The 17,567-nt window shown below is 34.5% G+C and overlaps 1 protein-coding gene across 1 annotated transcript in view; it reads right to left on the minus strand.

Annotated features, from left to right (window-relative positions):
- The window catches only part of PKHD1L1 (polycystic kidney and hepatic disease 1 (autosomal recessive)-like 1), a 159,097-nt gene that overhangs the window by 78,753 nt on the left and 62,777 nt on the right, over positions 1–17,567 (minus strand). The window contains exons 28-38 of the mRNA XM_011961082.1: positions 14,696–14,806; positions 12,578–12,742; positions 11,481–11,602; positions 9,458–9,590; positions 8,706–8,901; positions 6,942–7,084; positions 6,416–6,520; positions 5,598–5,786; positions 4,673–4,843; positions 3,889–4,115; positions 2,146–3,130 (exon numbers count right to left, since the gene is read on the minus strand). Coding sequence (XP_011816472.1) covers positions 2,146–3,130; positions 3,889–4,115; positions 4,673–4,843; positions 5,598–5,786; positions 6,416–6,520; positions 6,942–7,084; positions 8,706–8,901; positions 9,458–9,590; positions 11,481–11,602; positions 12,578–12,742; positions 14,696–14,806 — 2,547 coding nt within the window. The remainder of the gene's footprint in view (positions 1–2,145; positions 3,131–3,888; positions 4,116–4,672; positions 4,844–5,597; positions 5,787–6,415; positions 6,521–6,941; positions 7,085–8,705; positions 8,902–9,457; positions 9,591–11,480; positions 11,603–12,577; positions 12,743–14,695; positions 14,807–17,567) is intronic.

Genomic DNA, 17,567 nt, shown 5'->3' on the forward strand with positions numbered 1-17,567 from the left:
ATGTCTGAGCAGCGTGGGTTAGAGCATATTTTAAGGATGAGGCTTACTATCTTTATTTTTGGTACCTTTCTTCCTGACATTAGCAACTCTTTTGTGGAGAGACTACCTTTTTCTTAATTCAAACGTTTTTGATAGGTATGACTTGGTAAACAAATTATGATATGTAAATGGGTGTAAGATAGTAAATACAAAAAAAGGAATTAATTTAAAGATTTGTAGGTGAATTTTGATGTTAATGCCTTGAATGAGTGCACATAGAACAAATAATTAAATTCTGGCTATTCTCTTACTTCCCTCTTTTGACAAATGTACATCAAAGGCATTAAACATATGGAATTTTTCATAGGCTGTTCAAATGAATATCTGCATACCTAAATTTTAAATGAAAATTAGTCAACATAACTTTTTACAAATGCAGTGCCCTCAAGTAGTAGTTTGATTTTAATTCAAGTGATAATAGTAAAGAATTACCATATAATTGACCATAGTGAGGACTGCTTAAATATAAATAATTATTTTATTTTAAACATGACAGATACTAAAGAGATATTTCATGTTAGGAATAATTTTGTTTGTTTGTTTCTTTGTTTGTTTTGGAGATGGAATCTCGCTCTGCCGCCCAGGCTAGAGTGCAGTGGTGCAATCTCAGCTCATTGCAACTTCTGCCTCCCGGATTCAAGCGATTCTCCTGCCTCAGCCTCCAGAGTAGCTGGGACTCCAGGCACATGCTGCCACGCGCGGCTAATTTTTTGTATTTTAGTAGAGACGAGGTTTCACCATGTTGCCCAGGCTGATCTCGAACTCCTGAGCTCAGGCAATCCGCCCACCTCGGCCTCCCAAAGTGCTTACAGGCATGAGCCACCGTGCCTGGTCGAAATAGTTTTAAGATACAATCTAAAGAAAGTTGTATGGATCTTAACATTTAATTTTGCTTGACATTTTGCCTTTCAAATGCAACAGTGTTGTTCTCAGTGTCGCCTGTCTCTTCAGCAAATAAAAACAGTTCAGTTTTCACACATCTGCAAGTCTCCTATACCTTTGAATGCATTGTTTTGAAAAAAAAAAATCATTCAAAGACAGAGACAGGAAGAGAAACATGGAAATAAGAAACATATGCCATTATTTGCAATGATTACAACCACATGGGAAAGAAATATGCCATTGCTATTGTTCACGTCTTTCAAAATGAGCAAATTTGACATATTAAAGAAGATTTCGACAGCAAACTCCTTGAAGGCAGAAAATACTACTTACCCAAACCTGATACATTTCTCTTGTGATGTAACCTAAAAAAGACTTTTCTAAAAGGCTAACATTTAATGAGTTCTTCATTAAATGTACTACTATTCTAAGTTACATTATATGAATAAACTTCTTTAACTTTATAATGTATGTACCTGCATAAATAAAGAAATTGATGTTTAAAAGAACTTGTCCAAAATTTCATCGCTGGAAATTAAAGGAACCAAAATTTGAGCCATTTGAGAGCCAAGCTCTCAACTATTACACTACAGCTTCCTCTCCAGTATTCAGTGCATATATAATAAGCATTCTAATAGCTCAAGGATGATCAGAAACAGCATAGCATAATGACAAAGGACCAAGATGATATATCAACCTATTGTTAAATTAGAAAAATGAGTCATGCTAAGTAATTAAGAAAATCTTATTTTATAACATTTTCTCCACTGAATATGCCAATTATGTCCTTAAAAAGAATTCTGGTGTGCTAATAAGTTAATACTCATTTGTAGTTTCATGGAAATAAGGTACTCTGAAACACTCTCGATGTAAGTAAGATTGTAACTTTTGAATTTTAACTGGAGTTTCTAGTTCAAATCAACATCAATAACATAAATGAATTAGCAGTTTTGGTCTATCTTCACTTATTTTTAGGTCAAGTTAATGGGAATTTTGTTCCTCAATAGAAGTTGAAATTTGTCTAAAATTGTTATCCCATAAATGTGTGAAAAATAATCATACAATACAGACTACACAGAACTTGAATCCCATGTATTAAGTAAGTGTAAGTGGGATCATTTATAAACACACCTTAATAGTTATTTACCAATATCATTCCAATTCTATACTAATAAATATTATCGATACAATAATATCAAGATAATAAGGCAGATATTGGAGTACCTCTGCTTGGGATAATTCCTCTGAGAAATGGAGTATCCTCCAGGGCATATGTAAAAAGCAAAGGTGGATAAGCAATTGTATTAACAAAGATTTTAACACCGACCATTCCATTGGTCCCAGCGGGAGTGCGGCAGTCGACTTCATTGGGGTTGATGGAAATAATTTGACAAGGGTCATCCCCAATAGTGACTGTAGTGTTGCCTGGATAGAAGCCATTTCCTGTGATCACCAATGTAGTTCCACCACCAATGCTTCCAGAAGTTGGTGATAGAGATGCTACTGGGGGGCTGCTGACAGTCAGGTTTCCCAGAGCCAAGCCTTTACTTCCCACCACAACACTAAGAGAATGATGTCCAACTGGGAGAGGAGTCACAAGAGCAGTGATGTTGTTTTCATTAACCTCGATTGCTCTGAACTGTTGATCTCCAATGAAAACAGCAATGTCCTCCAAAACAGTCCCCAAACCTTCTCCTTCAATAAGAACTTTTACAGACCCTATGACAGAGTTTGGGAAGACTCCTGTTATATAAGGAGTGAGGCTTTCTAAATATGAAAAGGTGCAGTTTCCCTGGCACTGGGCAGGCACTCCATGTATTAGAAGATCTACATTCACAAGCTGTTGGGCAGCAGGGGATGTTTCACATTCAATGGATGTATAATCCACTGATAGAACTTTACATGGGAAATGACCCATAAGGACTTTTACACCTGCAGAAGAAACTGCAAATCCAGAGCCTTTTATGGTCACTCTTGTCATTCCTGTAGTTGATCCCGCATTTGGCAACACCAGGTCAATGTTTGGCAAAAGCACAAATCGCCTATCAAATTCATTGGACAACGTATTGATAGCAGTGCCCAAGTTGTAGACAGTCAAAGTGACAATTTCCCTGACACCAACATCCATTGAGTTTTGAGGGTCAATATGACATGTAATTGAATCCTCACTACTTTCTTCTACGACACAGGGGTAGCTACCAATTGTAACCTGTAAGTGAAATGAATGTAAAATAAAACAAGTCAATACATATCTCCAGAATAAACAAATGTTGTATTAGCAACAACTATAAATTTAAAAAGCTAATCGTGTGCAAATAAATATCTTTTATTCATAAATTTAATTGGGGAGGGGCTGATTAAGGCATCTCTTGGATTAAATTATGATTTGTACATAAATGTGCATTGCTACATTATTCATAATAATCAAAAGGTGAAAACAACCCAAATGTCTATCAACTGATGAATGGATAAATAAAAGGTTGTTTAACATACAATAGAATATTATTAGGTCAAAAAAAGAACTGAAGTACTGATACATGGTACAACTTGGGTGAATCTTGAAAACATTATGCTGAGTGAAAAATAAATAAACTTGGTCACAATGAACCACATATTGTATGATTCTATTTACAAGAAATGTCCAGAACAGCCAAATCTATAAAGACAGAAAGTAGATTAGAGATTGCCCTGGGCTGGGATCGATGGAGAGGTTAGGTGTGATATCTAAGGGATTTAGGGTTTGTTTGTTTTATTTGGTAATGAAAATGTTCTAAAATTGATTGTGTGATGAATGTCAACTCTGTGCCTATGCTAAAAATTTATGAATTGTACACTTTAAATGGGTGAATTGTATAGTATGTGATAAATCTCAATAAAGCTGGTAAAAATTAAATAACAAGGTTATCGTCAAAATACTTTCATTGGGAACATGTAATAGAAGTATAAAGGAGGTATTTATATTCTTACCTTATTAGCACAAGGGAGATTACTAAAGCCATGTCCAATAATTGTTATTAGTTCATTTACTGTTCCAGTGGATGGAGTAATGTTGCTTATAGATGGTGAAAAACAACTTGAAACCTCAAATAGCAATCTTTTTGAATTTTTAACCCTGGTATTGTCCAGGCCGCACAAGGGTTCTGTTGCTAAGCAGCCTGCCACAGAGCTTCCCAAGTGCCAGTTCTCAGGTCCTCCTTTAGAAAAAGAACTGCCTGTAAGTCATGAATAACATTCTAGAATGATAACTGTTTTTGAACTGTGTTACTTTTTATTTTGATGATGATGGTTTAAATTCTGGTAAATCTTTTTTGAAAAACAAAATGACAAATGGGTCTTAGGCAGTACAAAAGTATTAAAGACCTGATCAAAGATGTCACAGTAAAGAGAGAAAACTGAATATAAAATTGATTTATTTTTCAGTTTGTCCAAGGCCAGACCCCATGGAGAAAATAATAACATCATCTTACATTTTAATATATGTCCAGGCACATATATAGTGTCAGAACTTTTTTACATTACATCTCACTTGAGGCACACAAGGATTCTGGGGGAGAGACTGGTGGGAAGACATTAACACAATCCTTATTTTAGAGGACAAATTCCAGCCTCAGAGAAGCCCAAACCCATTCAAGGTCACGTGGCTAGTAAGATAGAAGCACAGTGAGACCCAGTCATCTGCTACCTGCTCCAGAAATATCACACACACCCTGGGTCACCTGTGTAACAGAGTTTCCATCTTTAACCATCTTACCATGAGCATATGTGGCTTCAGAGCTACCCACAAACAGGTGCAGGGGAATGTGCCTGGTTTCAGCTGGTAAAACATTAATGACTCCTTGGAGAAAAATGGAGTGAGCCTCATCAACATATCCGCTGCTATAATAATGGATTCCAGGTGACGTAAATTGGTAAGAAAATGAACCTGCCATAAAATGAGATTGTACATAATAAATATAAGCAATTAATGCATCTTTGAAAAGAGACTGAAAACGACTTGAAATGATCATTTAAATGCACATGCAGATGACAGTTTCTTATTTTTCAAGTGTATGAAATGTCAACAGAATGTAGTAAGAAAACTCGCTATTAAAAGCTTTCTTGTGTAACGAAATTACATTCCATGGAAACAAGATCCAGCATTGATTTTCTAGAAAACCATGGCAAGTCTGGCATAACATACCAAAATTTAAAGAAAAATTCAACATGAAATGAAAGAACTTTTTTTCATGAGTTAAAAGTTCAAAATCTTACATGTACAAAACAAAATAGGCAATCTAAAAGGCACATTTTACACTGAGCTGTCCTATAAGAAACACTGATTTTAAATTGATTTCAGTCAGTCAAAGTTCATCACTTGCTACCAGATTGGTTTGATTTAAACATATATTCCTATTTTATTGCATTTTGCTTTTACAGTATGTTTTTCAATTGGTTGATTATCACAGAATCAATATAAAATATTTCTAATATCAGACCTCACTTGAGTATGTATAAAATAACTTGCTTACCCTTATTGCTAACATTTTTACTACAGCAATAAAATGCCAACTAACTTACCTTACGCATTTGTGTATATTACTTATGTAAAAATACTGTATTAAATCTACCAAAAAATATCATTTTATTAGATCTAGGAAAAAGTGGCATGATGTGAAACCCAATAAGCAGAAACATACCTGATGTAGATTTTTGTCTTCCATTTGTGAATCCTTTGCCATCATAAATTACACTTCCAGGACTGGAGACAGAAAAAACCCTATATCCTATCCCTCTAAGAAATGGATGTGTTTGCCACTGCCATGCCACTGTGTCCCCCACAGACACATTTAGGACTGATGGTGACCAGGCATAACCTAATCCATGTACTGGGAGCAAGAATTGAGTCATATTTTAAAAGAAAAAGAGAATTTCTTAATAATTATCTTTGACAACATTGCAATTTATGTACAGTCAGTAGTGAAAACATTTTAATCAACACTAAAACTTAATTACTTACATAATTTAAGCACTTAACAAAAACAAATAGAAATACTGGAAAGCAAGGTAAAAAGAAGATAAGGAAAAATTAAACTCCAAAATTCCAAAAGTGATGATCAACAGACAATTTGAAAAAAAAAAAAAATTAGAAGTCAATAAATAATTTGCTTAGAAAGCTTACAGAGAATATTTTTAAAGCTATGATCAGTTTTATTTGGAATATTCATTTGGAAACCCATGACTGATAATAAACTACAATTTGGGAGTTTCTGTACTACAGCAAAACCAAATGGCAATTCCTGAAGTTGGAAATTGTAAAGTATGGCCTCCTAGATTCAAGGTTACCGCTCATTCACTCTATATATGACCCTCTATGTCAAGCAGTTACTGCTGACAAATTATAAAAGAAATGACAGTACTCAGTCTCTCAATAATTTGAAATACAAAATAAATAAAAATCAAATGAATTTCAGGTTTAAGTGCTTCCATTTTTTCATAGTATATAAATGGCTGATACCTGAATCTTTCCCATTGTTGGTAATCCTGAATAGATTCCCAGTTGAATGAAGAATACATTTTATGACATTTTCTGATGATGATGTAATATTGCAAGGGATGGACCCTAGAAAGAATAAATACTGGATATTTTTAAAAAGCAAACACTTTATCAAATGTTTTTGTGAATTATAGAGATGAAGTATAATTCATCGACAGCCAAGACCCTAAAAAAACTCTGCCTTATATAGTAGGATCTTCGGTACTTCTTTTCTGAGAGTAATCATGTGTGAATACTCATTATCTGCAGAACAACTCCTCCACTCTATACGTTGCATACACATTAAATACACAGTAATTATTTATTGAAATCAAAAGTAGTTATTCAGTTTCTCTCTATCACTTTAACCAAATACACTTAACCTTTTTTTATACTACTAGAAAAATAAAACTGTGATTTAGAATATTCATATAGTAACTCAGCACCTATAGTATATCCTTTAAGCTGAGAAAAATGATAATCACCTTCCTATGAAAGAAGCTCTTACCTAACAGCACGGTATTGTCAGCTGGTATTGTGCTGAATCCAAAACCCCTTATGGTGATTTCAGTTCCACCAAACAAGGAGCCTCTTTGTGGAAACATGCTGGTCACTTCCAAAACATACTGTATCGAAGAATTTAATTTGTCTCTGAGAAAAAAAAAATGGATACATTTTTCAATGAGCTTTCTTCTGGTTTATCTCGCTAAACCCTTGCTAGGATATGATTTCTTTAGAAAGAGGAAATAATTGGATATTTAATTATACATTAGTTTTTCAAGATAGACAATCTGGCAATTATGATAATCTTGATTTGGTTGGATGGTATATTCAGTATTTTCCCCTATCTATGAAAATTACATTTCTGAAAATTCTAATGGCAGAAGAATTTGAGATGGAAGATCCTACAATATTATGGAAAAATATGCTTATGAGAACTGAGGTCACAAGAAATACACTAGATTTTTTAAAATATTTTATATTTTCATTAGAGTAAAACAAAAAGGTAGCTCTGCTTTAAAAATAGTAATTAAATCTCACACATTTGAGTAACCAAAGTTTTATAAAATTAATTTGAAGTTATTATTCCGTGTTTGTTGAAAACTTGTCAGGGTCTCCCTTCCCACTACTTCAGGGAGAGAGTTTTTAATTTATTTTGCTTGGTTACAGACAATGCGTCTGCTAGGAGGCCTTCAAAATGTAAATGCTTTTCTGATATGACATATTTGACTTCCACATTCCAACTTCCCACGTAACTTAAGAGAGGCAGAAAAATTCACGTGAGTCACTGTGTTAACTTTTAACTTCGATAGCATAACCGTGGTATTTCTTGAATATGAATACACAATTTTGTGTGGTGTCAATTTCACCCATTATATCATCAAGCTAAAGCACAAGCCAATACAGAACCCATGTAAGCTCTGCCCTGTGAAACCAAGAGGAGATGGATGTAGTGCCCAGGTTTATGTTTAATGTTGCTCATCTTCATTTACTTCTTGCAAGATTTTGCTGCAGTCATCTCCTACTCTGACATTAGCTTTATTGGCCTTTTGTATCCATAAAATTTCAGTATCTTCCTTTCGTAAGTATTCTAAACCAATAACTTCCTCACACTAGAACTAAAATTTTATCAGTTAACAAATAGTCTCAGGGAAAAAGAAATACTAAGTCCTTACAGAAAATTGAGTTGGAGAAAGACTCTCTGCATCCTCTCCTTCAAATGGCCACCACCTACCCATTTCTTGGTTTAATTGTCACCTTTTCAGAGAACCTTTTCCTGATGCTCAGGATAAGTCAGCTCTCTCTATTATAGACTTTTACTGCACCTAGTACCTCTAACGCATAGTATTTTTCACATTTACAATTAAACTCTCGGTGCAATCCTCTGTTTGAAATCTCTCTCTCCAAGAAAATTGTGAGCACTATTAATGCAGGGGAGATGCCCCTCTAATCCAGTGTAAATCCAGCCAGCAGCGCTGAGCCCCTAGAAGCTACTTGATACGCATTTCCTAAATTAATCAAAGTCATGTGACATATATATGAGGCTAGTTGTACAGAGACTTTTACAACCTGATCTGAACGGTATTGGTCTCAAAACTAGGTGTCATATTGCAGTTCTATGAGATATTCTCAGCATATTTTGCAAAAGAAGATGTAGAAAGGTAAAGAGAGCAATTAACACTTAAAGGTTAATACCTACTTCTTTTCCTATCCCAGTTCCTCTAGCCCCATGTGTTCCACAACTCCATCAAGTTTATGTTCATTATCATACCTTATTGATGCAAAACCCCAGTTTCTGACTTCTACGTAGATATCTTGTTTTCCAGGAGACAACTTGGGCAAAAGGCATCTAATATCTGTGACGTTCCAGTGAAGAATCTGGCAGGTTTTTCCTCCAACATACACCGTCATATTTTGTGTGAGTTCATGGCCAAAATTATAGCCCTTAATTGTTAAATTAACTTCTCCTAGTATTTTAAAATTTAAAAAATAATGCAAAAAGTTCAACTTGCTATCCAGTGTGAAATTTGCATATTAAATAAATCAATTCATCTCTCATCTTTCACTGGATTTAGGAAATCCTAGCACTTAGAGAGGCAAAAGGAAAAACAACGAAAGAGTTGGTAGCAGCCACAAAGGGATGAAATGTACATTCAATTGCTCAAAAGGAAAAAAGACAACAAAGTCCTTTTTTAAAAAATATTACTATTTTTCTCCTTATTGCATATGTTCAATATAAAATAGTAAATAGATTAATCTATGGTAAAACATACACACACATAAAACTATAACTGGTTTCATTTTAAAAAGCAAAACTGCAGAAGAAACTATGCTTCAAAAGCCTTTCTAGAAATGTTTTTTATATATAAGACAATACGTATACATACATACGTGCATACATATGACAATACATATATATACATACGTGTATACATATGACAATATGTATACATACATACATGCATACATATTTTTATACATATGACAATAAGATATGACTGATCTTATTGAAGAATTTCTTACCTAGTATTGTTCGTACTTTCGGACTAAAATCAGTTATAATTGGTGTCTGTAAACAATTGTAACTAAAAGCATCCCTTGCTGTGACTTGAAATCCATTGGTAGTAACTGAAATATCAACTATACCCTCAGTTTTCTAAAACAAGAGGAAAAAAATTAGAAAATATTAGTTGTTGAGATACAGAAATACAAGGGCTGAAAAGAAATAGATTATTCAAAATAAACTTCTGAAGATGTTTTATTTCAAAGCCATGACAGAGTCAGTTTTCATATATTTAGAAAGTTGTGGTGTCAAATATAGGTTACATGCTTGAGTTCTCAAAATAAAGTTATATGACGTAGTAGTTTTATGGGTTTTATGATCCATTCAAATGCATCCATATTATTGGATTTCTGATGGCTCCACAATATTGTTGAGATGTTCTGGAGAAGTGATTGTCTGATAAAGCATTAAATACTAAAGTTTGACTTTTTGCTTTAAAATAGAGTGCAATTGGGAGGGGGGAGGGGGGAGGGATTGCATTGGGGAGTTATACCTGATATAAATGATGAATTGATGGGTGCTGACGAGTTGATGGGTGCAGCACACCAACATGGCACAAGTATACATATGTAACAAACCTGCACGTTATGCACATGTACCCTAGAACTTAAAGTATAATAAAAAAAAAAAAAAAAATTGGAAACTTTCCATGCAAAAAAAAAAAAAAAAATAGACAGCTATAGTTCTTATTTCTCTTCTCTGACAAATCACATCATTATATCTTTTGAAGACCTTGTTCCAGAGTCCAAGACTAAGCACTTGGACCCCCTAAGAAAACTATTTGATGCTTTTGCAGATATCGCATCTATGCAATTCCCAATTAGGAAAAACATTTTTTCACATCTAGTATTTATTTAATCCACACTCAGTGTTTAACTGACTGACATATTGTAAACAAAGTAAGTTTTAGTTTATCATATCCCCTCAATTCTCATCTCCATCATTTAGTCCAAAAAACAAATTTATTTTTCCTGCAGATTGCAAATACAAAATACCCCCATTTGTTCTGCTACATCTTTTTAAAAAGTCAGTGACAGTATTCATTACGTTTTGATATGTAATAAGGAAACCAGAGTCTTACTTTAAATTTAAAAACTATGCTTTAAAAATAAAGAACAATGATTGATTCTAAGACACAATATTCCACAGAAAACTTCAATTTTTTTATGAAACTGAAAATGTAATACATTTAAACTAAAACTTTAACACATTTAAAAATGTATTCCTGGCTGGGAGCAGTGGCTCACACCTGTAATCCCAGCACTTCGGGAGGCTGAGGAGGGGGTGGATCATGAAGTCAAGAGATCGAGACCATCCTGGCCAATATGGTGAAACCCCATCTCTACTAAAAATACAAAAATTAGCTGGGCGTGGTGGTGCGTGCGTGTAGTCCCAGCTACTGGGGAGGCTGAGGCAGGAGAATCGCTCTAACCCAGCAGGCCGAGGTTGCAGTGAGCTGAGATCGTGCCATTGCACTACAGCCTGGTGACAAAGCGAGACTCTGTCTCAAAAAAAATAAAAATAAAAAAGTATTATTTTTTGAAAACTTAATTTCTAGATTTACTTTCCTGAAATCTTTAGACTACTAATTTTTTTATCCTTAAATTTACGTGGTAAACTCTCATTCATCCTCAAATTCTGATGGGACATCAACTTTTCCGTGAAACTGTTTCTGACAACCTCTCTCCACTGTTTTATGTTTCCTTTGTTACTACTATTAATTCAAATGAAATACACTGTTTAATATTAGCTTATGTATCTCTTCTTCATGATTTTAAGTGTCTTGAATGTGGATATAATATTTTGTCTTTGAATCTTAGTGGAAAGATGTGGAAGAAAGAAGTTTTAAGGAGCATAATAGAAACCCTGCAGTTCCTACGTAAATAGACCACTCGTTTCACCACCCCACTCCCCTAACTGAGATGTCTCCTAATTTATAAGATTTCAGACTTAGGAAAAAATGACTGAAATCAGAGGTCTTACTTTTGGTGTCCTGCAGGTTATCCTATTCAAATCCCCTTCAATCACATTGCAGGTTGCATTTCCAACTAATACCTTTGAATTTTCATTAAAGCCAAATCCAGATAAAGTCAGTAGAGTACCACCTTCATAAGAAAAGCAAACAAAAACAACAACAAAACCAGTTCAACTATAACAAAAAGAAATGTTAATAACAGCTAACTCATTAGAGAATTGTCTAATTATCCAAGAGATGGACTGGCCAATAGATCAAGGACCAGACTTGAGATGAGTACAGTCACCACCACACACCTGAGCCTGGGTGCTGATGCTCGGAACCATAAAGGAGCTGGGCTAAGTGATTTAATGAAATAACATAGATTTGCAACACACATTTGCTTTGGGGCATTGGCAGCAGCATCTGCTATTTTTCACAGTGCCTTCATCCTACAAAAATGTATGCTGCTTCTATTCACTCAACCATTCTGTGGGTGGAAGAGGAGAGTGAATTGAGACTCTCGCCAAATCTCAAATTTTAATATTTCTAAGTAAAAGGAAAACTAAACTTTAAAAATAAGGGATGAAATAATGTAAAATAAAAGCATACCAAAAGGATCAAAACCAAAGCACAAAACCGTAAACTACGCCTGGTAAAAAAACCAAGAAATGTACAAAGGAAATGAAGCAGGACAGGAAAAATGTGTTATGTTCTTTCCATCCTCTGTGTTAGCCCTCCTTTCCCCAGTTTGTTCCCAGAACTTTTTCTGGGTCAAGGAGCTCCATTGAGACTGTGGTTACAAATGAAGCAGCTGGTAAGCAGAATAATAACTAATAAATCTTATCTTGACATAATTGATGTGCTTGTTATAGAAACATGTAATAATTGATGATATTAATTCAATAACCTAAGATGTAAGTATAAGCAGGACCCTGACTTGCGCTTTGTAAGAAACAAAAGAATTAGTCAGCCATTTAATCACTGGGCCTTCTCAAAGGAGACTCTCCTTTGTTCTATAGGAGGAAGCTTTGGGTTCCTCTCCCTTCACCCTGTACTAGAAAGAGCACATTGAACTGATGGAAATACATGCAATTTTCTCTCTGTTTAAACCATTAACCATTACCTGCTATGCTTCCAGAATCAGGCCAGATATGTGAGATCTGACTCTGATAAACAAAGTAGAACTGTTCATCCCCTACATTCTGTGCTAGTCCAACATCAGCTATGGACACAGCAACTGGGGCATGTCCAGCACTTCCATTCAGAATCTGGCACTTGATCTCTTTTTCTTGTGAAAAAAAGAAAAAGATGAAGAAAATGGTAAATCAAATGGTTTTATGAGATAAAAGTTATGCTTGCAAATACTAACATTGGCCTTCATTTTTAGATCTCAAGAAGTGTATCCAAAGAAAACGAATCATGTATTAATGGGTGGGGGAATCTTAAGAGGAATGATCCTTACAAACTACCTGAGGCTATGAATCAAACACTCCTAGAAAATAGGTAAACCAAGAATGAAAGCAAAGTAAACAATCTGCTTCTGATGCTACTGTACCCAAAACAGGCTACTGTCATCATTTTTTTAAAAGCTAGTTTATTAAGCTCATTTATTTTAATAATTCTAAAATTTTTGGTCAGATATATTATGTCCAAAATTGTGCAAAATACCAGGTTTTATCAGGAAAGATGATCAAAAACTAAATGAAGGGCAGGCGCGGGGGCTCACGACTGTAATGCCAGCACTTTAGAAGGCTGAGGCAGGTGGATCACGTGAGGTCAGGAGTTCGAGACTAGCTTGGCCAACATGGCGAAACCCCCATTTCTACTAAAAATAAAAAAAATAGCCGGGTATGGTAGCAGACACCTGTAATCCCAGCTGCTTGGGAGGCTGAGGCAGGAGAATCACTTGAACCCGGGAGTCGGAGGTTGCAGTGAGTCAAGATCATGCCACTACTGCAGCCTGGGCAACAGAGTGGCTCAAAACAAAACAAAAACAAACAAACAAAAAAACACCAAAAACAAAACCAAAAAAATGAAAACTTTACTTTTTTTTTTTTTTCTGAAAAGTGGCCATTTAATTCCTCAGCAGAGACATATGTATGAAAACATAATTTCTATCCCTGGTGATAGGAGAATTTTATATTGAGGATTCATGAGTTGGGAAGAGTAATTTTTTTCTCTCTTTTTAAAAATTATACTTTAAGTTCTGGGATACATGTGCAGAACATGCAATTTTGTTACATAGGTATCCACGTGTCATGAGGTTTTGCTGCACCCATCAACCTGTCACCTACATTAGGCATTTCTCCTAATGCTATCCCTCCCCTAGCCCCCTATCCCTCAACAGGCCCTGGTGTGTAATGTTCCCCTCCTTGTGTCCATGTGTTCTCATTGTTCAACTCCCACTTATGAGTGAGAACATGCAGTGTTTCATTTTCTGTTCTTCTGTTAGTTTACTGAGAATGATGGTTTCCAGCTTCATCCATGTTCTTGCAAAGGGCATGAACTCATCCTTTTTTATGCCTGCATAGTGTTCCATGGTATATGTGCCACATTTTCGTTTTCTTTAGAACACCAATAATACAGGTGCAGTATTGACTATTAGAGCTTAACAATGCATAAAAGATCTAAATTAAAAACAACAGAAAGGATTTGGTAAATGAATTTACTTATGTAATTTCAATTGATTTAAGTTAAGAAAAATCTCCTAGAATTATGAAAGACAACTTTTAGGGAAATAAATAACTATTTCCTTCGCTATTTCAAGAGGTAAAAAAAAGTGAATGATCTTTAAATTCTACATTAATGAAGAGAGGTTCAGTGGGACTGGAAGTCCCACTGATGGCCACGTCCTCTTCCTGTATGGCATTGTCAAAACGTGGGCAGACAGGACCATGGAACACTAGAGAAGCATTTCATACATTTTTGCATCCCAGAGACACACTGATGCAAAAAAGATTTCATGTAACCTCCAAATGAAGGGGAAAAAAGGATAAAATTAAACTGTTACAGGATAAAGACACTGTACAACAGTGAAATAGTCTGTGGTCATAATTACAGATTTAAAAGATAAGGCATTATATAGATCAGGTTACCAATTTCATAACCCCATAGGGATAATGATAATTGTAATAATGGATCATGATAATTGTACATGATCAAATAATTGTGATACTGCTCTTTGATTCCACTTTATCTTAGATAAGAACAATAAGACTTAACAGTTTTTATAAGGACCTACCATCCACAGAAAGAAGAGAACAACCTACTGGTCCAACTGAGACTGATACAGCTGAACTAGGAGAAAATCCAGAACCCACTATGGTTAGAATTGTGCCTTCTTCATAGGACCCTAAAAATGATCAATTTAAATAACAATATTAATATCTGTTATTATGAAATCAGACATTTCTCAGATAAAAATAAGTCTGTCTTCAAAAGATATAAACAGTAAGCCTAATAGGCAAGCAGGGAGAAAAATCCACATTTATTTGTCAATGGTATTTTATTTCCATTATTTCCATTGAATTATTCCACGTATGTTCACATTTTGAATCTGTGTGTTGACAGAGACTAGTGGAAAGAATTATCTAACCGAAAATATGGCATAAGATAAAGAAACAAATTATTCTCATAATAAAGAAATTATGTAGACATCTCTATATGGTAACTTAGTATATGACAGACTTGCCATTGCAAATTTATGAGGAAAGGATAAATCACACAATTAGTGGTATGGACACTTCCTATTTGAAAAGAAAATAAGATTCCTCTGTTTAGGGTGATATACATCCCAAAATGCCTGGGACAGTTCTGGTTTACACCTGTGTTCCAGCGTCTTAAGATTTTTCCATTCCCTCTTAAAAGTGTCCAGGCTTGATCAACAAATTATAGATAGATTAGATAGATAGATATTACATATCTATCTTTAACAAATCATATATATAATACATACATGATCACCCTACTTATGTAACACCATGCACAATATAGATTCTACATAGATTTAAATAGCTAAGAACAAAAAATAAAATGCAAATTTTTAGAAATAAATATAATCAAATATCTTGATGACTTTGAGGTAGAGACGGATTTCTTGAATATGATACATGAAGCCATGGGATTGACCATAATGGAATAAATAAATAAACTAGAATAAATAAGTGACTTAAATGTTTTCATAAACAAGAACTAAACCACAGCACAGGCAATATACTGAGAGAAGCCATGTGCAAAGGATTGGTAAACATAAAATATAGTAAATGGTTACCAGTAAATTTTAAAAGAGAATTCAATAAAAAAGGGAAAAACGATGCTAAACACTTTGCAGAAAAAATAATCTGAATGTCCAAGAAACATATGAGAAGGTGGTCATGTGCATTACTAATAAAGGAGCAGAAAAAACGTTTTAAAAGTGATAACTTTTACCCATTGGAATAGTTAAAATTAGGAAGTCGATCACTTCCAATATTGGAAAGGATATAGGGGATATGTTGCTATTATATTTGTTGGTAGTATAGCCACTTGGAAGAGCAATTTGGTCATCTAGTAAACTGAATACTCATCCAACCAGTTGTTATCCAATTATACCATGTCTTGGTATATATCCTAAAGTAGCTCTAACACGTATGCCATAGGAGGTTTGTACAAGAAAGTTCAGTATAGTCTTATTGGTAAAAGTGAAAACTTGTAAACAATTTAAATGTCCATCAATAGAGGAACAAGGTAAGTTGGTGCACTCATGAAATACTTTAACGTGATGGGTTAGGTGTACATAAAACCACGTAAATATATCTCAGAATGAATTCTAAATGACAAAAGAAATATGCAAAATAATATTTACATTGTAATATTTCATTTGTAAGCTTACAAAACTGGTAAAATGACCATATATGTGTGTGTGCTATATACAAAAGGTATTTAAAGCATCATGGAAGAATACACACACAGTAATTAATCACTGTGTTGCCCCTCGAGAGTTATGTAGGGGACTAGGTCTAGGGATGGTGCTTAAAGAGAAATTTAGCTGTTCCTATAATATTTCTTTCTTAAATTGTTGATTGGAAGTAAATATGACAAAATTTTAACAGCTGTTAATTTCCAGTGAAGAGTATGTATATATTTTTGTAGTATTTTCACAATTTTAAAAATGATCCAAATGTGGCAAAAGGCAATTCAGATTCCTATATTGGGTAAGAAATCGTTTTTCAGGAAGTGCATGTAAAAGTTGGAATTCAACCATCCTGGCCAACGTGGTAAAACTCTGTCTCTACCAAAAATACAAAAATTATCCAGGCATGGTAGTGGGCACCTGTAGTCCCAGTTATTAGGGAGACTGAGCAGGAGAATCGCTTGAAACCGGAAGGTGGAGGTTGCAGTGAGGCAAGATCGCACCACTGCACCCCAACCTGGTGACAGAGCAAGACTCGGTTTCAAAAAAAAAAAAAAAAAAAGTAGGAATTCATTATAAAATGCAAGAGTGGATATAAACATAAGGATACCAAAGGACTATAACCAAATTAAAGTTCATCAAATCCTTATTCTTGAGAGTTTTAACCCCATGTAACCTGAATTATCCCAAAGTTAGTATCATCACTATTTTAAAAAGTCTGAAAAATATATTCTTTCAACATAAAAATGCAATATTTTTAAATTTTTAATAATTTTTAGGAGGTACCACTATAAAATTAGTTGGTGAGTTTTCCTACTATCCATCAAGATTAAATATGTAACTATAGCATCTGAGTTTATTGTTCTGATTGAAAAAAAGCCATCCCTTACTATCCTTATTCCTGCTGTTTTATTTCAGTCCTTAGTTGCTCAGACACAAAGCATAATCACATTTTTGAGGCAATAACATACTATGAAGAAATGGTATAATGTGTTCCTTAGATTGAGTTCCTGGCAATAATTTTTATATCTCTTATTCTCAAATCTAGAACACGATCACATTCTTTCATGAAGCAGCAGATGTCTTGTTACTAGCCTTTTAATACTAACTCTCCTAGAAGAAGAGGTCTCATAGAATAAAAGACTCCACTTAATACCCTAGCTGGTACAGTTGAACAAAAGTGCCTCAGTGTCCAAGTGAAATTTTAAAGACTGAGTCTAAC

The sequence above is a fragment of the Colobus angolensis genome, unplaced genomic scaffold (genome assembly GCF_000951035.1).
Source record: "Colobus angolensis palliatus isolate OR3802 unplaced genomic scaffold, Cang.pa_1.0 Scaffold535, whole genome shotgun sequence".
NCBI classification, from domain to species: Eukaryota; Metazoa; Chordata; class Mammalia; order Primates; family Cercopithecidae; genus Colobus; species Colobus angolensis.